Source organism: Rhipicephalus microplus, chromosome 10 (genome assembly GCF_043290135.1).
Source record: "Rhipicephalus microplus isolate Deutch F79 chromosome 10, USDA_Rmic, whole genome shotgun sequence".
NCBI lineage: Eukaryota > Metazoa > Arthropoda > Arachnida > Ixodida > Ixodidae > Rhipicephalus > Rhipicephalus microplus.
This window is the reverse complement of record NC_134709.1, coordinates 36924426-36952245: the sequence shown is the minus strand read 5'-3', so window position 1 is coordinate 36952245 and position 27820 is coordinate 36924426. Positions and strand designations below refer to the sequence as shown.

Below are 27820 nucleotides of genomic sequence, written 5' to 3'. Positions count from 1 at the left end.
CGAAACGATGCACCCAACGCGCGCCAACGATGTACGGCAAGTGCCGTACAGCCTTTGCAAACGTGCAGCTGAACCCTCGAATAAGTGAAGAGGCGCTGCTTTTCCTCACCGGTGCAGGAGGCAGCAGCAGCAAGCACACGGATCGGCAGAAGAGCGCTCCGTTAATCTCGGCTGCTGAGCCGAGCAGCCGCGGCGTCAGCCCTGTATCAGCAGCGGGTCCCGGGATGCTATATAACCGGACCCAGTCGGCGGCACAGAGCAGCACGCTCGGTGGTTCCCGTGTAAGGCCCAAGGATGCGTGTCCTCTGTGGTCTCCCGCTGCTGCTTCTTGCAGGTGAGCAGCGCCGCTCGGCGCGAGGGACGCGCGGTGAAGCCCTTCTCTCGGGCTCAACCGGGGACTTGGTTTTTTGGAGTACGCGCTCTCGGAAAAGGACTGTAGCCATCGCCCGCCGCTCGCTCGTCTATTTGCTCGCTGAACGTACGGGCCGGCCAACGCTCTTGGAATATGAACGGACAAGCCGTGGTTACTTGCTCCCAGCTCTGGAATCATTCCCTGGGGGGGACTCGGAATTGTGGGGTTTGACGTCCCCGAGCTTCGCAGATGATTGGTTCGCGGGGTTTTACATCGCAAAGCGACTTGAGCTATGAGAAGCGCAGTAGTGCAGGGCTCCGAGTAAACTTAAAGAGCACTTATATTGCACACGGGTGCATTGAAATGGGGCCACCGCCAAGATCAAACCAGATTTCACAAATGGGTTACGAAGGACGCCCACCGCTGTAGAGTTTCTAACTCGTCAAGACAAGCAGTATTTTTTCTTTTAACGGAAACCCAGAGCACTGTAAACGAACGTCCTTGCGTTTCGCTTTCTCCGAGATGTGAGCCCCGTTGCAGGTATCGAACTGACGACCAGTGTTGCGCAGCCCATAGATATGTCGCGGCAGGTACACGCCTGATGTGCAAATGTCTCAACGAAGTTTTAGGCTGTGGCATAGCTGTGCTGGCAATGTGTCACAGCAGAGCTGGCAAGCGTGGCTTAGCTAAACGTTTCCAGATCTAATGAAGAGTAAAGAGCGAAAGCAATTTTTTATATTGGTAGCCGTTGCTTTGTAGAAAATAGAATAATCAACTAACATCGTCTGGAGGAGGCACCATTTAACTCTTGGTTGAAGGTCTACAAATAGCTGAAACTTTATTACTGCACTAATGAATTCAAAGCCGGCTTAGAGGTTTCGTAGTGTGACCCGTTTATTTCGCCGAAAAACGCGCTCCTTGTAGCTCACGTCAAATTGCCGTGGGATAGAACTCACTTGAGCGATGCCACATTGCTTCGTACGTTCTAGGCTGGAAGCCGTCGGAGTAGTAGCACTAATCGGAAATCCCAGGCGTGTTCCCTCGGCGTAGGTTTTAAGCGGTTAGCCACGTATAAATGTTTGTGCCCCTGAAGTAATATTATAAGTTCAAGACACACGTTTCAACACGTGCATCTGCACGTGGGAATAGCAACTGGATTTAGTTCGCCCCGAGGTCTGTTATAGTAACTTAAACTAACGCGAGCAGTTGCTTCACCTCTAATCACGCTGCAACAGAAATAATGCTGTGCTATGGCTGCAAATTAAACGACCTTCTAAGAAAGTCACTGTACCTCCACAGATTCAACTATATTCTGCGACTTAACGGTTAATCCGTTCCATTCATCGCTTCATCTGTATGAGCAGCATTGATAGACAGTTAAAAGTCGGTCGATGACGTGCGACAATGTTAGGTTCTACAGTAAAAAAAAGAGAGAGAGTCGATACAAGCTGTGAGGTATTACAAGCCTTCACCAGAATCTGGTATGACATACAAAGAAGTGCGGAAATGAAGGTTCATCTTGAAAATTGGGAAGTTTCAAAGCGATCTGAAATCAAGTGCATGAAGGTTCATTTTGGACTGTGGAGAAAGAGTGGCTGCCGAGGCCGGTATCAAAACTAGCGACCTGGAGCTCATTAGTTTGACGGTACGACCGTTAGGTTGACACGACAGGTAGACGTATTCATGAGCTGGAGTCCCCTTATTGCCATTTCACAATCACTCGCAAGATGTTCGAAAATAATGTAGCAGAAAGAAGAAAAACTCAGGACCGCAAATGTGCACACGACGAATGTTGATCCTTTTCTTTTTCTATTCAATAATGTACTGTTTAAGTTTTCCATTAGAATTTAGGAATTCGGTCCAACCGTTCAGGTACTGTGACAGCCCACCTTTATTACTGTGTTGGGCTCATGGAAAACTGGTGGCACTTTCACTTGAATGTATTATATTTCCCCCATTTCTTTTCCTTTTTTTATTCGTGACAACACGGTGTTGATTCAAGTTATTCGCATGCGCTTTATTCACAGTAGGAATAGCATAGGCTATACGCATTCAGTGAGTCAGAAATGATTTTGGGCATAATACGTTTGTGTCCAGCGCTTCACGAATTGCAAAGAACTGTCATGCGAAAATGTTTCCACTAGTAATATGCTCCAAGAGCAATATGGCTTCGAGCACGAGTCTTACTAAGCAGGAAAATGTTCCACGCGCATTTTCTGTTGATCGTGCTCAACTGACGTAGTTAATCATACACAATCTCTTTTTCTCTCTTTTGCAGCTGCGGCTAATGGCGTCCTCTTCGGTGAGTATCCCGTCTTGTTAAAAAGCAATTTCTCGATGCATTTATGTTTAATAATACTCAAGTATGCGCTGGAAATCGAAAATAGACACAGCTAAGCCCGTGGATGACACGACTGACAGAACATTCCTTTATTTACTAGTAACACATTCGCTACATAGGTTTCCTGTGCTATCACAATCAATACACACTGCTTGCCAAGTCAGGACCTACAGTTTGTGATTATCTGCTTATCTTGCTCATAAGAGGCCCGTTCCTGTCAATTAATATTTACGAGATTAATTTGCGTGCCGACTACTCCTACAGAACCCATTCATTTCTCAGAGGGTCCAGCTGAATGACAAACTGCTGAAAGATACCCACTGAACAGTGTAATGTGTGAGAAAGAGAGAGACAAAAAGAAATAGATGAAACCTAATAGAAGTAATAGTTTGCTACCCTGCATAGGGGTGGAGAAATTGGAGTTGTTATGAGGACATAGGTAGAGATAAATAAAAACAAAAAACGCACGCACATATATAGACATACACGCAGGGCGTTCAAATTAAAACCGTTCCGAAAGGCCGCTGGACGGCAGGAAGCACAGACCTACTGGTACTCCTGCGAGCTGCACTGTCCCGTGACCGTATCGTTATGGCACAGAGGCATCAGTCACGGTGCGAGTAGAGTTGCGCTCGCACTCTCACCACCCCGTCAAATTCGAGCACAGCTCCGACCCCTTCCTTCCGCCCTCAAAAGCTATAGATACACCGGCAGCCTCATTTACCGCTTGAATTTTCATTTGTCACGTAACACACTGCCGGAAAGAAGCACGAGTAAACGAATTCCCAAAGTTTGATCGCAACATTGGTGGACCTCTTATGACTGCCTTCGTTCATTCAGACATAGTTCGGATTTCTGTGCCCCCCTCTTTTTCTTTTCGAAAAACAAAAACAAAAAACAGGAAAGCTATGTCTTTGATAGGCATACCAGATGCGATAGCTCGTAGGCATCAAAGAGCGCGCGTAGGTCGGAGACCATCAAACTTCGTCCCACCCCACCCAACTGCCGACTGAGAAGTAAAGCGTACGCGCGCGTGTGCATCGCAGATCCGGTGCCACCGACCCAGTCGGGCGGCGTGGTCTACAAGGTCCGGGCCACGGTGACCCTGAAGAGTCCCGAGCTGAGCGTGACCGAGGGCGCGGGACTCCAGTACGCGGGAGACCTGGCCCTCTACTCGGCCGGACAGGACACGTACTTGGCGCAGTTCCTCAACTTCTCCGTGGTCAAGCACGAGAAGCTGTACGGCGGCCTGGACAACCTGACCGCCGTGCCGCTCAACGAGTCGGTGCCGCTGTTCAACGAGTCGAGCGCGGTGGACTACTCGCAGAAGTTCCGCCTGCCCGTCAAGTTCGTCCTCAGCGCCGGCAAGGTCAGGCGCCACAGCCTCTATCCACCTAACCTAACCTAACCTAACCTAACCTAACCTAACATAACCTAACCTCCAGGCAGATAACAGTATCGACTTTTTACGAATAGGTTTGAGTGCCACTATACTGGGCTGTTAACCTTTGTGTTTTCAATCTTTAACAACTAAACGAACAGTGCATGCTGCGGTAGACGCATAGGCATGGAAACATTTGTGTTGGTGCATACGATGTTTTATGGCCTTATTAGTTCACGTCACGACGTACAAAAACAAGGAAGCATCGGCCCCAAGATAGCGGCGTCCAGATTTCTTGCGGAAAGTATTCAATACTGCTGGCGTACTGTCCAACGGAAAACGCGGATGGGCGATTAGTTCAAAGCGCTCGCGCCGGGTTACTAAAGTCATGTATACAAAGAGATGGAAAAATTCGTGAACACTGGGTGTCGCCGAGGCCGATGTTTTCACTAGCTGACTTGCGTTTTTTAAGGGTGCAACTCTCCTCGGGTTTCCATCTTATCCAGAACTTCTGCCTTTTTATGTGAGAAATTGCAACAGAGAGCGATTCGTAGCATAACTGATCTCGTTTGATGATAAGATAGCGTGGTCAAACATCCAGACAAAGAGCTTTAAATATGTTTTAGCGATCTTCACAGCTAGCGCAATAAGCACAATTTACGATTAGAGTAACGAAGTCAGATTACAGAAACCGACTGACCACTTGAATGACCGCCCATAACAGCCTACCAAGCTAACTTCAGTAGCACCTAGTCATCGTTAACGGGTAAAATAATTTCACCAGCACAACAAACAAGCAAGATTCCAGTGAACATCCATTTCATAAATAATTATACCTGTGAGCTAATTCAGCGTCAATTATGTATACGCCCACCAAAACTTCTACGATTCCTCTAAACGCATCGACAGTTAGTGCCCGTACCAAACATAACGTGACTGCAAGTTATCAAAAAAATGCTCAGGAAAAAGACTCCCAATCACCGGCACGAGTATCCGTAAGCCGTTTCGGTGCGATAGTCCTTGCATCGAGCCTAATCTGACCTGCACTCGCGCGCGTTTTCTAATACGACAGGTGGTGAAGTACGAGGTCAGCCCTGAGGTCCCTGTCTGGGCTCTCAACGTGTACAAGTCCGTGCTGACCCTGCTCCAGAACCAGGTCGAGACTCCCCAGGAGGTTCCCGTCTCGGCTGCCTACTACGAGGTAAGATCACACCAAAGGGACGTAATTGATAATAGAGAGTTTTAGTACTGCGTACGCTGCGTACGTGGCGGCGTTGCGTACGTAAGGACGCCACGTTTTGCGTAGTGCGCATGCGCAGACCGCAACGCGCACGTATCGCGTTACGTACGCAGCTGCTACGTACGCGCGCATGAGATGCGTGCCTGCGTACGTATGAGGTGATCGCGCCGCTCTCGAACAAATTCGCGACAGCGCCAGACTTCGTTTTGCAAAATGGCGGCATCGAAGGCAAGCACCGACCGGCTCTGTAGCTCAAAATATGGCCATAATCTGGCTATAACAATTGTATTGGCTCACATTGGCTGTCAACAACACGTACTTCTATTTTGATACACCAGATGACGCAACACGCTTCACGCTCGTTACGTACGCGGGTACTACGGCGTACTAAAAGCCGATTAGTGGCAAACGACGCCACGTAACGCAAGGCGCTTGCGTGATGCGTACGTAGCACCATTCCGCAGTACTAAAACTCTCTAATAAGCTCGAGCTGTCAAGCTGCAGGGAAGGAGAACACGCCTTCTAAGACACGCACCTGTGGCAAACAAAGGTCAATGGACCCTTTGCATAATTTGCAAGAGCGCTTCTCGGCGCTGCATATTTTCCCGAGTAATGGCGGCGCCTGTCGTACTCCAAGCGGAGATGCGCCTTTAGTTGAACATACTGGGGGCTTTATATAATGAGTGTTTTTATCATGATAGTCGACTCGACATTTTCCACGTCATTGCGTAAAAAAAAACGCACTCGAACAGGCTTTTTTGCAGTAAGTTGCTGGCCGCCATTAGTTGTTCAAACTGCATAGCAAGAAAGCTAGCTTTACAAGTTGGAAAAGGGTATATTGGGTGATGTATGCAAAAGATGCGCACACCTTTCGCTAACACCTTTTGCGAACACCTTTCATAATAGGATTTCACGCTCTAAAGGAAGGAGCTTCGCAGTGCAAATATTAAACACGAGCTTGTGCTAAAATATATTCGCATAATCACCTTGAATGCTTGAGCAGGGAATTTCGGGCAATCAAATAGGTGGAACCGCGATAGCGCCGTATTCAGGGGTGCAACGGTCCTGTACGTTGTCAGATTTCGGCATTAGGCCATCGAACGAGCTATCTTTTCAGCTTTTATCGACTTACGCAGCTTTAATGGCTTCCCTCCGTGGCTCAAAACGCCGACGTGGCGGAATTCATCAGTCTCCCGTTGACGACGATGATACGCAAACTGTCTTCAGTGGCACGTACTACTAACTATCACTTCTCTTTTGCATTCCTGAAAGGAAGATTTCGTACTACGGCCTTCGACCATATTACCGAGGAGTTATCTTGCAAGGGAGAGACTCACGAGTCAAGTTTATAAGTTATCTGGTTCCAACAACACAGGTCAGCAAAAAAAAAAAAAAAAACTTGAGCTCGCTGAGAGTCACTAAAGAAATATATTTTGCTCTTCAGGCTCTCTAAGACTCATGCTCCCCAAAATATCTCTCACCTGGACTCACTCAGACTGGCTGTTCTATCTAAGTCCGAGTAGGTCTGTTCATGAGAGAGTTCGCTGATTTATGTCGTATTAATAAATCTCCTCCCAAATGAACATTCCTTGCCAAAGGCTGGCGTGACTTTGCTTATATTGTTTCTAACAGCAGGGACGCCTAGAAGCTGCCAATAATTAGGTGCCTACGAATGTATTCTAAAAGAACTTGTTGTTGGGATAGTTGGTAGAGCATTGCGAAAAGTCAATTCGAGCGCGAAAACTTGACACGATCACTCACACACGCATACACCCATGCATCGAACACACACAGCGCTATCAAACGCACACAGCGCTGTGCATCAAAAACACACAGGGCGCTGTGTGTGTTCGATGCATGGGTGTGTGCGTGTGTGAGTGATCGTGTCAAGTTTTCGCGCTCGAATAACCTTTTCGAAAGGTGCCTACGAGTTTAAAACGAATACGAACCCCGATTCCTTCTGGAAGGCGCGGATACATCAAGGACACCGTCAAAGTGAGACTTGATAGTCCAGACAGACGCATTTTCCATGCGCAGGATGGCGTGAGCGGACACTGCCGCGTCACCTACGAGGTGCACTCACTGACCAAGTTCCTGCCCACCGAGGGCAAGGTGTACAACGTGACCAAGACCAAGTACCTCGACGACTGCAAGCTGCCCCGCCCGGTGCACAGCCTCAGCGGCGCTTACCGCAAGGGATACCCCGCCCAGTGCGCCAAGCACCTGCCCAACAACTTCCTCCCCGGATTCCAGGAGGACACGTCCGCCTACGAGAGCAGGCCGCTCGTCGGATGCCCCGAGGGACTCAGCCCGGTAAGAAGGGATCTTGGGTACAAATTGGGACATTCAAACGCGGAATGAACACATTAAATATGCCCGTACTAGAAAACTGCACTGTATTCACTTAAACGTCACCTATAAGCGTCACCTATATGCATCGCGTTTGAAACGCGTTTGTTCGTCTGTGCTGCCTTGGTATCACCTAAAGAAGGGCGTTCGAAACGCTTTTTTTTTTTTTGCTGCATTGACTTTCTGTTAATCAAATGACTTTCTGTTGCAACGATTGAATGCCAGGAATAAAACTTCTAAACTGGTAACTTATTATTCTAATATAGTACTTTATTCGCGTAATTTAAGAAATTCAGTGATTGCTTTTCTAATTCATTGATTTATATGTGAGGTTTAACATTACAAAACACGTAGACGCCGTAGTGGAGGGCTCTGGCAATTTCGACCACCTGAGGTTCTTTATCGTGCATCCAAATCTGAGCACACGAGCCTACAGTATTTTCGCCTCCATCGAAAATGCAGTCACCGCCAGCCGTGATTCGATCCCGCGACGCGCGGTTGCCTACCTAATTACTCTTTACTAATGTATAGTGTCCACTTTCCTTATGGCATGACATTTATACTCAATGGAAAAAAAAATTAAGGCAGAGAAGTTCGTGAGAGTGTTAAACTTCAAGTGTGGGATGCTTAAATAAGCAGTAACTTAAATGTAGATGTGCGTAATTTTAATGTAGATGTGTTGAAGTTAGTGAATGAATGACGAACATTTGGAACAAGAATTTCCAAGTAGCTTCATTGCTTTTCAAAAGTAGCGGTAATGTAACGTCATTACCTACGGCCAGTTGCATTTGTGGCGTAAATTATTACATTTCAGATCTGTTAGTAAAGTAATTAGTTATGCAATTAAGTAACTCTTCATGAGCAATATTGCAACATGCCACTGCTTCTCGTTCAGGTCGACTCCGTGGTGACCGCCCATGAGGTCTCCTACTACAACGTGAGCGGCAGCCTCCTCGAGGGTGCCCTCACCGACTCTCTGGTCGTCCTGCCCCTCGTCACCAGCAAGGTCGTGGTTCGCACGCGTCTTCAGCTCGAGCTGGCCTCCCTCTCGGTGCCGCCCACCAACCCCGTGGCCTTCAACGGCGAGCTTCGCACCTCCCTCGAGCACCAGCTGCCCGAGGTCGCCGAGTACCTCGACCTCCCCGTCTACAGCTACCTCGTGGGCAGCCCCGAGCTGGTCAAGCCCGAAGTCTTCACTCAGGTCCTCGAAGAGGTCGCCGAAGAACTCGTCAGCCTCGAGCTCGACACTGAGACCAAGAAGACTCCCGCGCTGATGCTCAAGCTGGTGCACATGGTCTCGCTCCTCAACACCGACCAGCTGAAGCAGGCTCTGCCTCAGTCTCTCCTCACCAACACCAGCGAGCTGGAGCCCAAGCAGCAGGTCCTCAAGTACGGCCCGTTTGAACATGTTTTGCCGTCACAAATGATTTGAGGAGATTTATTGTCGCAACTGAGCTCAGCTTCAACATGATAATGTTCATTTGAGATTGATTTGTTAATTGTATTAGCGGTAGAAAACTGAAACTATATGTTTTCTGAATAGAAGCTTAAAAAAGAGTACCTACAATTGATCTTAAAGTGATAACCCAAACATGAAAAGTGTGCCTACATGAGAGGTAAATCACAGCGAGCCTATTATTAGGCAGGGCTTTATGAAATGCTGAGATCGATTGTCGGATCCAGACATTAGACAGCATTGAAGATATGAGTCGCGCTGTGACAGCTTCCACCACTCTTTCATCAATTAAAAACCATGAAGGAGGTACTACATAATCACAGATATATGTATGGTGATAATGCAGAAAGCGGTTGGTCTACGTTTTGCACCTGATTCCCATGTCTGAGAAATAATAGCTTCAGTCTGGCTCTTTACCATGTGCAGACTTGAAGATGAATACCTTCGCCTCGTATTGCAGGTCCCTGTACGTTGAACTTCTCGGCAAGGCCGGAAGCAAGTCTGCCGTCGAAGTGGCCGTCCACCTCGTGAAGCAGCAGGTGCTGAGCCTGTACGACGCTACCCGTCTCTTCCGTGATCTCTCCGTCTACCAGGCTTACGTCGACAAGGACACCGTCGAGCTTCTCTTGGTAAGGATGGTGGCAGGAGCTCATACCATTTTCATGACCGAAAAATTTGCAGCCCCCCCCCCCCTCTCCCGCTCCACCCTAAACTTTAACCGCGCTCAGTCAGTTCTGTGGCGGAAACTACAAAACGGCACCTACGTACCCCAACTCCGTCATCGTGCTTCACATTTAATCTGAGTTACAAACGACGAAGTCATGTATTAGTAGGACCACACTAGCTTATATCATCAGGAAGTGTCTAGTACTGATTGCCAAAACTGTTGAATAGCTTCCAATGAGAGCATTCGAGTGCGTTGGCGGGCCACGCTGCTAATCACAGAACTACGCGACCTTCGCTTAGCGATCCAACAAGCCAAGGAAGTTGCTGAGAGACGTGGTCTCTGACCGGCTCTTAGGCGGAAACCTAGCCGAGAAACATGCTAATTCAGGAATACTACAAAGATATTCCCTCACATTTCTGGCTATTAACTAAAACTTATTTTGACGTAAAATTATTTGTCAAGCGATGCGGAAAGAACGTGAAAGTGGAGTTCGCACCAATAATACGCATAAAAAGAGGGGAGGAACAAATTTACAAGTTGTGTTACCAAGACCATGGGCATAGGCATTGGCGTGTCCAATACGAACAACAGACTGTGTAAGCGTTTCGTGCACCAATAGCACGAGGTTCCAAACGCCATGCTTAAATGCACACTAACAAGCTCCGAAGAACGAAACATAATTTATTGAAGTTTCTATTAAGAGAGACTACGAGTTCAAGTTACACAGTAGGAGCTTTTGCCAACGGCCCTGCCATCGGCATTTGCTGTTGACGATGGCGAAAAAAAAACTCGCTTTATTTTAATAATGTTCTTGAAAAAATATATGTTGACTCAAGGAGGACACATGGCCGGACGTCACAAAACAATTGGTGGCACTTCTTTACAGGAGCTCTGCAAGACCACCGAGACCTACCTGCACCCCCTCGTCAAGGTCGCCGTCTGCGACGCCCTCGGTGAGGCCGTGCAGAAGGCCTGCCCCACCAAGGTTCACTACGAAGCCGTGCCCTACCCGACCTACAAGAGCAGCTGGCGCCGCATCCCCAAGCTCAAGAGCCGCTACGAGCAGACCCCCGTGGTGCCCAAGCACCTGCTGCCGTACGAGTCCGTCGAGAGGCTGGTTCTTCCCCAGGAGAAGCAGTGCACCGTCGCTGACCTGTACGAGTACGTCACCGTAAGTAACCAACCGAAAAAGCCTTGAATTTGACGCTAACAAAGTTGGCATCCAGCGAATCCGGTAGTGTAGCATACGATCTACGCAACGCTTTTCACCTAGAATTCAATATTCACACCTCACACATCCCATGTGATCGGTGTCCAGTTGTGGCCACGAGCGGCCATGGATCATATATGATTTATGGTCACTTCATATAAGCCAAAAGCGGCCTCTGTGGGTATCAGTTACAATGAATCAAATCATGCGGCCTTTATATACTGCTTTCAACGGCTAACTTCACACCCAGTTTACCCAGAACGTCGCACGACTAGATTGAAACAAGGAGCAAAACGTGCGTAGCTGTATTTTACTTGTTTTCGAGCCTAACATCTTCGGGTAACATCATGCGAAAACCGATAGTAAGCTTAAACAGAAAGTGCCGAGACTGCAGTTCCGCGTAGCTGCTATAAAAAAAGACAGATGTACAACAAGACAACAATACTGGGGCGTATTCACCAGTACTTACGTTCGTAAGTGCTCTTTGCCATTCACTAGCAAGCATTGTTATTATATTCAAGGACAAAATTGGCTAAAGTTTTTTTTTTACGAGCAAGTCAGCTTTTCAAAAAAAACAGAAAATTATTTTACCAAATCCACTTAAGAAAGCTCGATAACCCCACCTCCCCTTTTTATATCACCTGGGAAGTGTACACCAGAACGCAATTGTCACACAAAAAAGCCAAATTTTACTTTTGTTCAGCCGTATTAGTTCTAAAGCAAAGCAACTATTAAACATCTCGGCTAATTTCATTATGAACGCTATAGACTTCCGGACCAACTTCATGAGATGTTGACGTTATCCTGTTCACCAGGCTCTTGAGGAGGCCCTGAAGGTCACCAAGGACTTCAAGGTCCTGGTCGGCTACCTGAACGCTCTTGGCAAGGTCGCCAAGCCCGAAGTTCTGCCCGTGCTCATGAGCTACCTGAACGGTACCGCCGAGAACCTCTACGAGCTGGCCGAGCAAGAAGAGGACGTCACCGAGACCGTCTACTTCGTCAAGAAGGCTGTTCTTCTCGCCCTCAGCCACGTTGTGGAGTACTTCCCCAAGGAGGTAAGTGCGCGACACACTTACAAATGTTAGGCTGCCAACATTAAACGCCACGGTCTGCTTCTACCACGTTGCTATGCACGTAACAGGGTACCTTTGAAGCTGGGCGGGACATTTTTCTCGTGGAACTAAGTGCAAACACGTACGTGGGGTCCTTTTCTAACTGCCATAAGCAAGCCGGGCTTCTAATGAGGTTGAAGAGCATAAAAAAGGCTTTTCACATTTTCCAAGTAAGCTTCTCCGTACCATAACTAATGGCGGCCCCGGACGATGTTCGAGTTGCACTTGCTGGGGCTTGTCTGTCATACGTGCTTTATTAGGACATCCAGATCTACCTTTCCCGCGTAATAGCACAACCAAACTGCGTTTAAACACGATGTTTGCAGAAGCGGCTGGCTGCCATTAGTTGGACTAATTACATTGCAAGGAAAGTAGCTTAGTAGCTTTACAATTATTTTAAAAAATGTCTAGTGAACCTTACAATGCGTTCACTCACACGTCGTTATATCTAACCATTCTGTCTTCTAGATTCTGCGGTGATTCTCACCATACCACTAATTCGGAGTAGATAGTTCGCCAAACTATCGACTTCGATCATAGCTGACTCGGTGATCGCTACAGTTACCTGTGAGAACAATATGAAAGCGCTTGGCTAACACGTTGTTCAGGTGAACCCCCTGGTCCGCGCCGTCCTGCTCAATGTCAGCGAGCCCGTTGACGTGAGGACCCTGGCCTTCGACGTCTGGCTCAAGTCTGTGCCCACCAAGTGGGACCTGCAGACCGTGTCCCTCGTCGTCAAGCTTGACCGCAGCCTGGAGCTCAAGAGCTACGTCTACTCCGCCCTCAAATATGTCGTCAAGGACAAGCACCCCGCCAACCACGTTCTGTAAGTACAATTACTAGCATTTGCCTTGTATGCTGTAAGCTCGCACCTTGTTGGGAAACGACAACCCGAGAGAGATGGGGACCAAGGACACCAACTTTCGGTACAGAAAGACACGCGCTACCGTAATCAACTTCATAAATAATTAATATCTGGCGGTTCAACTTCCCAAAACCAAGAAATGATTATGATAGACGTCGTAGTGGAGGCCTCCCGAAATATCGACCATCTGGTGTTCCTTAACGTGCACTAGCATCGCACAGTACACGGGCCTCAAGCTTTCGCCTCCACCAAAACGCGACCGCCGCGGCTGGAATCGAACCCGTGACCTCCGGATCAGCATCCGAGCACCTTAAACGCAGATCCACCGTGGCAGACCAACCGTAGACAGCTGTACGCCAAAACCTTCGTCTGTCACGTACTTTGGCATTAGGACGTTAGTTTGGGCCCGCGCCGGGCTTTAACAAACAGGGCTTTCAAACGAAGGTAGATGAGTGGATAACGGTGAACAATACAGCAGGCAGATTTTTGCGATTCCTAAATTTGCATCATTCCCCACTAAGCAACACGGTGTCTCGCATGATTTAGCCCAACAGTCACTTCATATGAAATGATATGGCTCTCGCCTGGATTTTATTACGTGCTATGCGAGCGAGAATTTGTATTCTCGCGTCTCAATAATTTTGTTCCTGTACTTCACAGGGCTAGCCGCGTCCGTGGAGTCTTCGTGCACCTCGACGCTCTGAACGTTGGTCCTCGTTACTCCAAGTACGTCAAGAAGACCTACTACAACGGTAAGCACGGCTTTATTCCCTACGTGGCGTTAAGCGCGTTATATAATTCGCAATTACGCGTTTCGGGTAACATCAGCCTTCCAGTACGCGTTCAGTCTATTACAGTCATGCTGCGAAAGACAGAAACAATCAAGCAATGCTTGTGTTTAGCTGGCGCCTTAGGATTTTACAGTGTGGATAATTTAAGAACCAGTTAAATAAGTTGTCTTTAAGAACTAGATAAAGTAAGTTGTCCTAGTCGGTGACTCCAGTTGCAGCCGCACCCGATACTCTCATTTCTGCACTTGAACACCTAGAAGCTTACAAAAACACGGTGCAATTACTTCACGTAACTGTGCAGATGATATAGAGAGCATTGTACTGCTAACGTCGTCACGATATATTGTTGACAAAAACGAATAACCATTAAAGGCACGTGTTTTATGAGCATATCCGGAACGGTTAATTCTGCGAGCCTATAGAGTACACCACACCTGTATCTAGAAATGAAACAAACCTTAAGCATAAATTTTTCTTTGTCTCCGGGTTGCATAACTTTAACTAGATATTGATTTCTAAATGTCTCATTGGCCCAGAAAAAAGTGAACGGGATTAAAGCATTTATTGCGTTCTCTGTGTAAGAAGTGGACTAGGGAAAGGGATGCCCCTGGGAATCAAGTAGTCCGAGTGAGCAACAACACTTTCTCGACTTTGTTTTTGCAGTCGCCAAGCACTTCGGTGTCGAGTCCGTCTTCAAGCACGTCGCCAACAACGTCTCTTTCTTCCCGACTCACCTTCACGCCGGACTCAAGTACAACCTTGGTCCCTACGTCAAGACCCTGCTCGAGGTTGGTCTCACGCTCGAAGAATACATTTTCAAAATTATTCTTTTCGCCCACTTTCCTCATGTGTCCGGCGGTTCGCTTTACGGTTTAACAGGGCAAGCTTCTGCTCAAGGGCGGTGAGAAGTTCCTTGCTGAAGTCTTCTCTACCTACGGCCCCTCCACGCTGAGGAGCGTCTTTTCCAGGAACATCGAGTCCACCTACGAGGGCGGCGCCAAGTACTCCGTCGTCAAGGAGGTGAGACTTACGGCCAGCTGCCTCTGGACGTCATTTTGGTTCAGAAAAAAAAGGGAGATAATCCTTGGCTCCAGTTTTGCGTGTCACCATAAGTCGAGAACCTTAAAACCAAAAAGTCAGCAGCCAACCCGGAACGTACTCAACAATATGACAACTGCGAGCTTACTCCTTAACCAAAGACCAAGTAATCATCGGCAGTATTCTGGTCATTCAAGCATGTACCAGCTAGCCTAGCTTTCGAACTTGCCTTTTTAACGTCGGTTAGTCTAATATGCTTAAGATTCTTGTTAACACAACGAAAAGATGCTGTTTCGTATAAAACAGTGGTCCATTTTCAAATATAACTTCGGATGCGATAAATAAATAAACATGCAACAAATTTCAGCGACGTTCAACGGTATTCATCAATCTTGCCCGATCCCACCCCGTAACGGCTATCGTTCGATGATCATTGGAACGAGGCGCCTGACACCTGCGTATGTTTCTTTTCTTTTTTTCAGCTGAACATTGAGACCCGCAAGGTGGAGTTCCCCAAGGCCGTGCTGTTCGCCAAGTTCCTCGGTGGAGACGTCGTGCTGCCCGTGGACAAGGAACTCTTTGACACACTCAAGACCGAACGTAAGTTACTTTTCAACGAGTGCTTAAAAGCTTGCGAGCAGACTGTAAAATAACAGATTACGATTAGGGAGGTATTTGATGCACACGCCTTTGATGGCCAAGTCCCATTACATTAAAGCGACACACCACGAAAAGGGTTGATGCGACACTCTACAGCTGGCAGTACAGATGTGGAGAACACGAAGCGTGGGTTACCGCTACAAGTTTTAGGCTCAACTTCCGATAGACTAAAAGCAACCGCTAACACACTAACCACGAACCTTTCTCTTTCTGCCATCACACCGGTACATGGCGCGTGTTAAGTCATGCGTGTAACAGGTTTCTGGACCTAATGCTGCAGCTTACCATAAACAATGGACGACTATGAACCGGAACAGGCTTTAACGAAATCAGCAATGAGACACTGGCGCCTGGTTTTTGCGTGCCTATCGACACGACTTGTTAACTGAAGATGTGGGATGATTTAACCTGTGTACGAGAGATCAACGTGGCCACCGAAATGGTTTCATATTATTAGCTGCCCTCCAGCACACATATCACGCAAAACGAACACGACGCCTCGAAAAGAGGCAAGGCGCCTGCGTCGAGTGCATAACTAACCTCTGTCCGCTTGTCGTGCTCTTGCAGTGGTCGAGTACCTCAAGAAGGTCTCGTCCTCTGGCCCGGTGACCACGCACCTCGTGCGCGTGCTGCTGCCCAAGAAGTACGTCCACGTCGAGCCGACCGTCGTCGGTCTGCCCGTGGTTCAGACCGTCCTGCGCCCAGTCGTCGTGTCCCTGAAGCTCAAGGACGTCTCCGTGCTGGCTGAGACCTCTGTCGACTCCCTCCTGCCCGTCACCTTGAACGTCACCGGAACCGTGCAGCCCCTGTAAGTCGCCGCTTCAGTTACCCTTGCTTTCAAGTGCTCCTCTTCTGTGGCTGTATGCTAATGTTGCCCACACATTATGGTCTTAGGCATTCGTGACCTGTGCTTTTAGCACGGTGTTTGGTAATCTTGCTCGAGTTACCTATTACAGTAGGAGAGAAGGAGAAAAGAGGGGGTAATACAGGAAACACGGGGAAGTTAAGTAGGCTATGTACTGTTTGCTCTGCAGCAAGAAGGAAGGGAAACGTGGTGCTGAAAGAGAGAAAAAGAGTGAGAACGCGTGCACACGATTCACAGCTCACACGCAACGAGCAACGTATCCACAGGCAATCACTCTATCCAGTGTCCTTCAAGAAGTGCAGAACTTTTCACAGCCCGCATCAGTCTAGAAAAAAAGAGCAAGTCAGAGATGCAAGTGCGGGAATTATCGCCAAAAACATTGGCCATTTACACATTCAGAATCGCATGTCGGCGAAAAGGAGTACGCGACAAACAGAAATTCTCAAAAAATTGAAAAAAAAGATAGCGAAATAAATTACGGTAAATATCTCAGGTATCGCGACCATATTTCGCACTACGGGAACTGTGGTAGTGCATTTTTCGTAGTGCGCGACCGTGGTGCGTAGTGCGTAGTGCGCAGTGAGTGAGCAAGCACTGCGCACCCACCTCGTGGACGGCCACTTTACTTCGAGAGCCCAATAAAATCGGCTTTCGAGCAAGGGCGAGAAACGCAATTCTAAAATGCGGTGAACGTAAGTTTAGCGCGTCAATGGAAATTCAGCCAAAGTATATATACCTGACGCACACGTCGTAAACCATGAGCGCTAAACTACACGTCCGGTAGTCGTGGGAAGTTCAGCCACGAAATTACAGCTTTATAGGAATAGGTCGTTGTCAGGCTTCCTTGTCAGTGAGAAGGAAGAAAAGAATAGGAAAAAGAGAGGGAGTTTAACCAAACAATTGTACTGTTGACCACCACCCTCACTACCCTGGCTACTCTACTCTGAGAAAACGGGAAAGGGGAGTAGAAAGATGAGCAATTGAGGGGAGAGCAGGAAAGCAGTAAATGATTAGTATATGCACCGAGGCATACGTGATGATGGCACTATTCAGTAGTCAAAGCTGTCCACAAAGGCCCATAGTTTATAAAAAGGACTCACGTGCTTTAACTTCTTCCGTTGACGAGCAATCGGAACGGATACTCCCGCAGCATCTGCACAGAGAGCTGCCGATCGCTCAAACGTCACAACGCGTCAGAAAGTGTTTGTCTTTAAGGGGCAAATCAAGGGCAGTGTCATCGCAAAACGATGAGTCTTTTCTACGGGTGATTGCCATAATCGTGATGATGGTTCTTACGGTAATAAAACCTACCTCACGAATCATAAGTATAAAAAGGTGCCAAAAGTCAGTGTACCTACAAGCCAAGTCACTCTAAACAAACAAGCTCACCGCTTTATTTCTTTCACTTCTTCATTACAGCGTCCTCAGCGTCAAGCAGAACCGCGTGTTTGTGCCTGCCGACCTGACCGAAGAGTCTCCCAGCGTCCTCCACACCAGCGTCAAGCACCTGCAGGGCAAGGCTCACCTGACCCTGGGCTACGACAGGAAGTACGAGAAGAAGGTCCGCGTCGCCGTGAAGCCGACCTTCGGCACCACCCTGCTGAGCGCCATCAGCACCGAGCACGTCGTGGAGACCCCCAACCCGTTCCTGCTGCTCGAGAAGCCCGTCGTTGACTACAAGAAGGTCCTCGACAGCCTCGTGAAGCCCTTCTATGTACGTATATCGTTAGCCTCACTGCGCCCGCTGCAGCACAAAAACTGGTCCCAGGTTTTGCGCGTCACTCTGCTCTTGTACTTGCTGAGGACACGTGATCCTCGCAAACTGGTTGATATCAGTCACCCATATAACTTTCTGCTTCCCTCTCGCTACCCGATATGTAGTTATGAATGACTGCCGCTTACCTTGTCTACGCGCTTCTGCCAATGCCCATTTTTTATTCTTAGTGAAAGAAGGTGAGACTAACATGGCACGCAAGAATAGGACACGGATTCGACTAGGAAGGCTTCAACGCACGCGGTGCTTATACGCTGTAGCCAATCACACAACTGGAAACTAACGTCACGGCCATCTTCCGTCGATTGGAAGACTAAGGTGGCAGATTCACGAAATCATGCTCCGCACATTGGCTGCAACTTAAATTCAGCGGCCTCCTTTTTCTCCTATTCTCTCTTTCACCAAACACAAGGTGATTGCGAACACCTCTGGCAAGGAGCGAACCTCGCCTCTTGCCTTTTACGCACTGGGGAGAGGTGAACCTGCCTGGCTCTCGGCATTGTTGGTATACTCACATCTGCAGATGGTGATCTTTCCTCTTCCCTCTCTTCTTTCACTTTTTTTACCTGTTCCTCAATGACGCTACTCTGGGCTCCGTAGTAAATCACAGAAATCAACCTATTTCGTGTCTCCAAACCACTGTAGTACAACCAGCGAGTCGCCACCAAACCCAAGATTACACAGTGGCTTTGCGATTGCGTACGCAGTACCACAAGGTCTACGAGGCCAAGCTGGTGAACGTGGAGGTTGAATCCGTGAGCCACGGTCCCCTCCTGCCCCTGCCTCTGTACGGAAAGCTGTACCAGCAGCCTTCCGAGCGAATGACCAAGTTCGTCGAGTACCTGACTCACACGGCAACCAAGCAGCACCTCCTGAAGGTCAAGGTCCTGCCCTACGAGAAGGACCCCGTCACCGAGGTCAGTTGGCGTAGATTTGGAAATAAAATACCACTTGAAAGAAGCCCCATCAGCAGGAAACTTGGTGATGGTACGGCAAGTGCAGATGAAGCGTCTTAGCAGATTGGGTTTAAAGGGCAAGAATAGCTCCATGCTTCCTGCCAATCTGATATGAATAAGCAGTTCATATTTCATGAAACTGATACTATAAATTGATACAAAACATTATAGAGCAGTTTTAGATGGCTATATGATCCAGGTGTCGTGTATTTATATTAGTAATAACAATAACGAAAATGGATATTCAAATAATGAAAAAGTACAGTGTGGTACGCACACTGTACTGGAAGATTCAAAGTTATCACGACGATTGGCTGCATAGAGTGGAAAGCGCGTATAAGGCCGGGGTCCTTTTATGAAGATTAAGTGTTGTTTTCACCAATATTGTAACAACAGATCACCCGTCCGTTCTAGCTTTCGACTGCGCTCCAGGATGATTTCAGATTCGAAGAAGCCAAGGTTCTTAGACTAGCCTTGTTGTAATAAAGTCCCTAACTTAACGAAATACACGCGTGCGACCGCCTTATAGTAGTTTCCGACGCCTACGTACTGTCAAGAGGGGTCATACGTAGAACACACAATAATCTTCGGATTTCACGTAGAGTAACCAGATTTTTTTTCAATGCGTCGTCGTTCTTTATCTGTAAATGCAGTGGGTGACCACTTTCAAGTACGAGCATAACCTGGACTTCCTGGCGAAGACGACCCTGAAAAAGGTTTACACCCCGACCAAGCCGCTGGCCTACGACGAGAGCCAGGAGACTCCTTACGAGCGCATGCACTACAAGCCCGCCACGCCCGGTTACGAGACCTACGAGTCTGAGGAGAGGCGAGTACATTTATTGAGATCAGGGATAGTATTTGCACAGAAAGTTATACATTCCCAGGCCAAGATGAAGATTCTCTGTATGGCGAAATCAGTTCTGTCCAGGTTTTCCGTAGAAATTAGCTACGCTGTTCCTTCTTCTTCCCTTTTCTTTCTGCAGGAATATGTGGTACCACCTTGCTAGAGTTCGTTCTTCGCTCATTTACCAAACAACACCAATAGCGTACTTCCGGGATTGATCATATCTCTAACGCGCGAAGATAACTGCGGGTGCCACTCTCAGCCGTGGCGCTCACTTTCAAACGATGATGTAATTATCATTTTATGACGGAAAAATCGTAGCGCAAAAGTGTGCCAGGGCAGACAGGAACACGGGACAAAGCATGCCTGCACTTGCGTCATTTCCCGCTAAGAATTTTTTTTTTCGAGAAGTCATAAACTAGCCCAAGAAAACGTTTCGCTAAGTGATTATTCCTGCTTATTTATATTATCTAATTCGCCAAAGAAGCCTCAGAGGCAGCACTTAGATGACTAATATCTTTCCAGACGTGAAATATCAGGCAATCAATCTATTCATCAGTAAATTAATCAATGAATCAATTGATCGATCAATCAATACTCTGAGCAGGTTTTAACAGATGTTGCTTTTATTGACAAGCAGTTACGACTACTACCCCGAGTACAACCAGTGGAACAAGACCCTCGTGAAGCACGTGCTCAACGTCACCCTGGAGGGCAAGCATGAAGGCTCCCTCAAGAAGCTGACCAAGCTGGACTTCGCCTACTACCACACCCTCAACAAGACCCTCAAGCACTACTACGTCGACGTCAAGACCCTCACCAGGCCCCTGGTGAGTCGTCCCTCACTGCAAGTCACTACAGAAATCTTCCCCGCGTTCTATGAACCTTTCGTAGCAGTGACATTAAGCCGAAGACACAGAACAGTACTATGTTCGTTCTATCTTTACTCTCTTGGCCACACAGTCAGCAAATAAGACACTTCAGACCCCCAACATTATAAAGAGAAAGAAACGCCTTCTAGGAAATTGAGGGCAGCAGCAAACCAATACTTTCACAATATATGAGTGCTAACATGCATTTTGTTTTTGAGTATTGTGCTTGGTCGGAACAATGTCAGCCTAAAACAGTAAGCATGAGTCTTAATTTGCATGCAAATGGTTATTGAGGAATGAAAATTTTGTCATTACAGGAAGCATCAACCGTACTTGCTTTGTTGGCACGACATCAAACCTTAGGAACACTGGTCGTACTTGCTCGAGCGTTCTCGTGGAGATTGAATGCGGAGTACTGGCGATATGCAAACCAAATGTAGTAAAAGCGTGAATTTCACTATCACCATGGCACGAAAAATGCAGACTGCGTTCGTTACATAGGGAATACTGAGAGACGTCTTTTTGCGGCGTTTCTTAATATTTGCATCAGAGTAAAAGAGGAGCACTAAAAAAGCTGTCAGCAAAGGAAGCTTTATTAGGACAACGGTAACGAGACCTGCCTTTTGTATGCAAAGTGTACCTACCATCTTGTCATGCTGGCGTGTACTTCCACTGAAATTGAATTACACTTTTACCCACGGACGGTAAACAACCGGTTACAAACGGTGTCAGCAATAAATACTTACGCTCCACGCATGCAAGATACTCATACCTTCTCTTTATTCTTTTATCTTCTATCTACCCGTTACAGGTGTCCGTCTTCCTGAACCTGACCCACCCCGTGCCCCCGAGCCCCTTCTGGTACCAGCCTTCCTTTGTTGGCAAGGACCTCGTGAACGCCACCCTGTACGTGACCGTCGGCAATGAGCCGGAGCCTTTTGTCCTCACCGTAAGTATGCTGCGGCCGGAGTATCAATTGCTTTACGTATACGTTCGCCTTCACGCAAATGCAGGATGCTTGAGCACAGTTCATGCAGAAAGATCAGTCGTTGGATGTTTTGTGAATATTTATCAGGTTATAACGACACTATTCATATCAGCCACCGAAGATGCTAACCAAGCGTGAGACATGCGACTTCCGGTTTCTATTCGCATGCGATCTCACTTAGTACTGAAGGCTCATGAACTCGGCATGCCTGCGAGTGAATTGAAATCAAGAACTGCAATATCACTTTGCGAGGGCTAATTCCATTGGGTTTTTTCGCGGAATCTGAGAGGCACAGTGAGTAAGATTCATCTGGCGTTACTGATTGCGACGAAAGTAACTATTGCAACATCACGAGACACTACCCATGACCGAGGATTCAATAAACATGTAGTGATATCGAGCTGACCACAACCACAGGGTGGAAAGTACAATCATTATTGGCCACCCTGCATCTTCAAAACATCAAAGACAGCTCGGGAATTCTATTCTTCAGCTATGGTACAGCGTATATGAAACCTGCGCCTAAAAGAAGAGCGCCTCAATTCGTACTCGCTGTACATGCTCTCGAGCCCAAAACGAGTGACACGGGGCGACTCGTCGCTTGCAGTACAACGCCACCAAGACCGTGGAGCAGCTGAAGGGCCTGCACGCCTACGACGCCACTCCCCTGCTGCACTGGTTCGTTCCCCAGTGTCTGGCCGACCAGTACGCCGGTAACACCGTCAGCTACGCCTGCAGGCTTGCCACCGTCCACGACGCCCACCTGAACAAGCAGGTCGTCGCCTTCAAGGTGCCCACTCAGGTACGCATCTCCAACCTCATTCTCTTTCACCGTGCGCGAAGTGGCACAGTCAGCGTGATAATTCTGAGAGGAGAAGAAGAATGATGAAGAGAAAGGGGAGGAGGTTAATTAGATGGCTTTAGATTTACATATCAAATAGCCGTGAAGGCTATTTTGTATTGAGAAGTACATAATGAGAAGAATAGTCATATAGGTGAACAGAAATTTGGGCAGTGCTTTACCGTTCACAATGTCACAATGTGTCGGTCCTAAAGACGGCACATGCCGGTTCCTCGTGCTTAAAGAGTCTAAGATAACGGCAGACTCTGAGACACAACACAACTGGTACAATGAAGCCAGAACAGCCAGCTACCAAGCGGCAGCACTACAACAATGTTTTTTTTCGTAATTATTGAAGCTTGATCTTACCCGTGCTTTCACTTTAACAATCACAACTACTCAGGAGCTTTCCATGTTACTCGTTAAAATTTGTCTACACTTGTACTAATCAAGCACGAAGGATGCCGAACAGACACATGAAAATATACGCACGACCTCACGTTACTTTTTGCCTCCGCAGGTCAGCCCCAAGGTGAAGAGCGTCGCGCTCAAGTTCCTCTCGTACCTCAAGTTCAGGATGTTCCCCTACGCGACCTTCTACGCCCTCCCGCTGACCGAGCAGGAAGAGTACTACGTCGTGTTCAAGCTGAACAAGACTGACGTGAACCCGTACGTGACCGTGGCACACGGAGAACTGCTTCTGCCCGGCGAGAAGGTTGTCCTGACCGACCTGAAGCTGTCCAAGTACCTCGTTCCCAACCTGGTCCTGTCCGGCCTCGACCGTCTCAAGCACTCGGTGTTCGAGGGCCACCCGCACCGTGAGTTGAAGTCGGCAACGACACATTTTTTTGTTTCTTTTTTTAATGGCAAGGCACGCAAGGGAATCACTCGCGAAGATATTGATGTGGTGACACATGAATAAAGGCAAGCTAAACAAGACGTGGAAGGCGCGCCCTTCCAAAACCTGTCAGCTGCATTTCACAGGAAGTGCGCGTATTAAACGAAAAGCCGTAAGCGTGGAGAAGTGAAAGAACAGCGAAACAAGTGACTAAAATTTTCAGAAGCTTCGGTAGGGCGGTGTCACGGGATAATTGGTATGGTTGCATAAAGAAAGAATCGCTCTCATCCTGCGTTATTGCCACGGTGTAAGAATACTTTATGTAGAACGTATTTTTCTTGCACCGTGATTTTTTTCTGTCGCACTGCGCCTTAATATTCCCATATCTGTACTTATTCGACTACCATGCTGCTACTAATTACAAATAATTGTAACGCTAGAAGATATACCTAGGATAGTGAAATATATCATGCCCAGCCAAGTATTATTGTCAGCCAGTCGCAACAATGAAAGCAGCGATCTTGTATATAACAGGTAGAAGAAAACGATTATATTTAAAATGAGACATTCATTCGCCATAATGTTCCTAGACTGATAATTCTCACCGAGGTGAGGTGAACTGGGAGAAGAGAGAGGAAGGGGGTAGATAGAGTCGACTATGCCGAGCTGCTGTAGTCCTATGTATGGATGCGCGCTACGCACTTTGGGAAGGAGTCTCCACTTTGCACATGCTCAAGAGACCAGCATTTATGAGCCGGTCTTCCTTCTAAAAAATTAAGCAGGGATTGTCAACTCCGTTGGCATGGCCAAGACGCCATCATGCTCACAAAAGTTGCTCGACCGTAAAGGGCCTGGACTGCAGAAAATCTACCATGCATTTCAGTGTCCTCCTATCAGCGCCATAGCGACTGCACATGCAGCATTCAAGGTTTTATGCCCGCTAAGGTATCGGCTAGTGTACACAACACCCAGCCGCAATTCTAGACGCGACACTCATACGCGAGTTACTTCCCATCCCATTAAGAAAAAATAAAATAAAATACGTAAATAAAAAAACATTACTTAGGTAGCACGTCAAGACGGATCAACACACCCATGAGTTTCCTGGAATCAGTGATTAATTAACGAGGTCAGAACAGTCGGAATACACAACCATAGCTGTTTGAAGATGCATCGAGTATAGACCTCATGTCTACTCATGATGTCCAATGTGTCTGAAAAGCGTCCGTCTAAATTAGTTTCACTCAGCTAAAGAAGATCACGATATAAAGCATGCACACATGGTGAGAAAATTACAATTGTGTAGTGGTCTAACACCATTACAAATTAATGCTGTTAGGCCATTGATTTTTTCTTGAAAACTAATTTTTTTACCTCATACTCTTCGTAGCACCTTGCAGCGTGGGCAAGAACTGGGTCCGTACCTACGACAACGTGAGCTACCCGCTCGAGGTTAGGCCTAACTGCAAGTACCTCGTCACGAGCGACTGCAGCGCCAAGCACGACTTCGCCGTCGTTGCCCAGCCTCTTGACCTCACCGTCGGCACCAAGGTAACAGACGTCTTCAACTAGTTCCCATAACGTAAATCAACACCGGTAAAAGCTTCTCGAGAAATTTACATATCAACGCAGAGAATGTGTGGCTTAAAAGGAGGTTAGTCTAAGTTCACGCAGAGGAAAGCACTCTGCTTATTTGCGCGACGATGCCTGTTCAAGCTGCGTGCGCGCCAATGTTCTACAATGCATGGGTCGAAAATTCGTTACATCTGCTTGGTCTTCCTCTTGCATGCCAGACTATATCAGGTCCAAAAATGTAAATATTTTCGTAAGGGCGCCAATGACGCACCTTTTCAGGACGAGTTACACGGCCTTGCATAGGACACTAGACCGACAATGCTGAAGCGTCGGCAAAGCGAAGTTTGAAAGTTTCGTTAGCGTATGTGTCCAGCAAATATCTACTTGGATGTTCTTGACACCACTAAATGACAACGCGGAAACACCAATGTCCATAAAATTCCTAGCAGGGTGAGGAAGAAACAAATTGTAATGGCTCATCGCCGAAGGAATTTGTTACATTAATTCTGTGTAGTATTTCCGCTCGCGCACTTCTCTTTGCATCTTGTTGTGCCGCGTATCTTTCCGGCATGAGCATGCTCGTTTCCAAGGATAAATCATTAACCATTGCCTCATGCCATTACTCGAGTCTACTCTCAAATGAACACCACCTACATGGACCTCCGATTAATTAGCCTTGAAAAGTGTAGTATAAAAAAGTTACATTTACGTTAACACCTCGGTCCCACGGTTGTCCACTTGCAGAAGCTCATCGTCCAGCTGGGTCCCACCGTGGTGGAGCTTCCGCCTCCCGACCTGTACAAGGCTGAAGTCCTGCTGACCGTCAACGGCACCTACTACGTTGCCAACACCACCCAGGATGTCGTGCTGCCTTACAAGTGGGACCGCAAACTTCTCGTCACCGTGTACCCGACCAGCGGACCTCACGACCCGCCCGTCGTCAAGCTCACCAACTCGCTCAAGACCTTCAAGCTGCTCTTCGACGGTGTCAACTTCTTCGTTTGGGTGAGAAACTTGAAAAGCACAACCGCGATCCTGTGATCCTGCCCTCAAGATCGAAATAATTGCAGGGATTTTACGCTTCGAAACTACGATATTATTGTGAGGGACGCCGTAGTGGAGGGTATCAAGCATTTTGCTTTTATCGAGGAGTGGTCGTCGCGGCGGGGACTCCATGCCATGAGCTCCGGCTCAGCATCAGCCGTTATAATTGTGGTGGGCACGTTCGAGCAGAGGCGGCCAGGGACGCAGGGTCGCAGTAACGAGACGCACGCTCCGCGTTCCTAACACAAGTTACCTTGTTTGTTATTAGATCACCCTTTATATAAAGTACACAATACCATAGAGAGTGCCCGAGACTCAACACAACTGGAGTGATGGATATCACCCGCCTTCTACAATAACCACTTGACTACCGTGGCTGGTCTTCTTTCAAGATCGACTCTGTTCACATGCTACTTTCATCTCTATAATATTAACGAGAACTAACAGACAATGATGCCTGATGTGGCTGCAAATGCAGATACCGCTTTTACAACACTGCTACTACTCGGATGTGAGCTTTATTAGCAACTTGATTTCAGTGCAACAGTGCAGATAATAGCAACGCCAAATTCACAGCGGTCAAGTGGCCTTGAAGTGAACTTGGTATGAGTGTTTAGCGTTCGAGGATCAGTCGCCGTGAGGAAGCGAATAAGTTGAACGCAATCACAGAAAATGTATCCGGTTCAGGAGAATTCGCCATGGTAATGACATAATTATGCGTAATGAGTAATGATTGGTGTTTCGTTTCTCCCCCAAAAAAGACTGACCGAAGAGATGGACTGGACGATGGATTACCTAGACGTTAATGCTTAAAGTTTTCCTCAATGAGTTCGTATAACAGATTTTATCCCAGTTTTTGCGTTATTTTTTCCTTGGTTGTTGGCTATCAGTAAGATTCTACGTATAGTCAGTAGTTGTTGCTCATTGCAAACGCTGTTAGAACTACTCTAATGACACTTTGCCAGAATGTTAAATAGACCACGCAGATGAGAGCACACTTCAAAACAAACACATCCGCTTTACACGGTACAATCGAAATAGCGGTGATGCTAAAACGGTCTCGTTCTATCCTTGGTAGGTGAACCCACTGTACCAGGGCAAGACCTGTGGTCTCTGCAGCAACTACGACAACGAGCCGTACCATGAGTTCGTCACTCCCGAGAACTGGCTTGTGTCCAACTACTCCGAATTTGTGGCCAGCTATGGTTTCGGCCTTCCTCAGTGCAAGGAACCCCTGGTTTACACCCTCCCAGTCCACTACCTCGAGGAACTGAAGAAGCCCTTGGGATACGAGAGCAGCTACCCGACCCACCGCGAGTACCCGACTCACCACAAGTACCCGACCCACCGCGAATACCCGACCCACCGCGAGTACCCAACCCGCCACGAGTACCCGACACGCCACGAGTACCCGACCCGCCACGAGTACCCGACTCATCACAAGTATCCGACTCACCACGAGTACCCCACCCGCCACGAGTACCCGACTCGCCACGAGTACCCAACCCGCCACGAGTACCCGACCCACCACAAGTACCCTCCCCATCACGAATCCTACCCGTACACTGCGAACCTCCAGCGCGAAGGTTAGCATATTTGTTTTTTAAGACACTGTAATACAACTCCATAAAGTAGGTTTCAGGCGCATCGAGGTGTTGCTATGTTCATCTACGAAGAGCTGAAACTTGCTTTTGCGTGTATTGCACATGTTTTGGAAAAAATAAACTCAAACTCAGTTTGACAGAAACAAGTTCCTGA

At 47.6% G+C, this 27820-nt stretch overlaps 1 protein-coding gene across 1 annotated transcript; it reads left to right on the top strand.

Moving 5' to 3' along the window:
• Positions 1-204: 204 nt before the first annotated feature.
• Positions 205-27820, top strand: LOC119180900 (uncharacterized). Its single transcript, XM_037432037.2, has 25 exons — positions 205-334; positions 2631-2654; positions 3740-4062; positions 5147-5275; positions 7352-7627; positions 8559-9052; positions 9580-9748; positions 10673-10957; positions 11812-12051; positions 12717-12934; positions 13634-13725; positions 14428-14552; positions 14644-14784; positions 15285-15402; positions 16030-16270; positions 17747-18041; positions 18809-19018; positions 19711-19886; positions 20545-20734; positions 21588-21725; positions 22372-22566; positions 23126-23423; positions 24834-24994; positions 25763-26023; positions 27141-27820. Exons 1-25 carry the CDS (start codon positions 295-297, stop codon positions 27651-27653), a joined length of 5352 nt encoding a protein of 1783 aa, XP_037287934.2. The 5' UTR covers positions 205-294; the 3' UTR covers positions 27654-27820.

Coding starts and splice junctions, on each gene's coding strand:
- LOC119180900 (XM_037432037.2), top strand. CDS start 295: ATGCGTGTCCTCTGTGGTCTCCCGCTGCTGCTTCTTGCAG. Junction 9,053..9,579: donor CCCAAGCAGCAGGTCCTCAA/GTACGGCCCGTT, acceptor CTCGTATTGCAG/GTCCCTGTACGTTGAACTTC. Junction 21,726..22,371: donor CGGAGCCTTTTGTCCTCACC/GTAAGTATGCTG, acceptor CGTCGCTTGCAG/TACAACGCCACCAAGACCGT.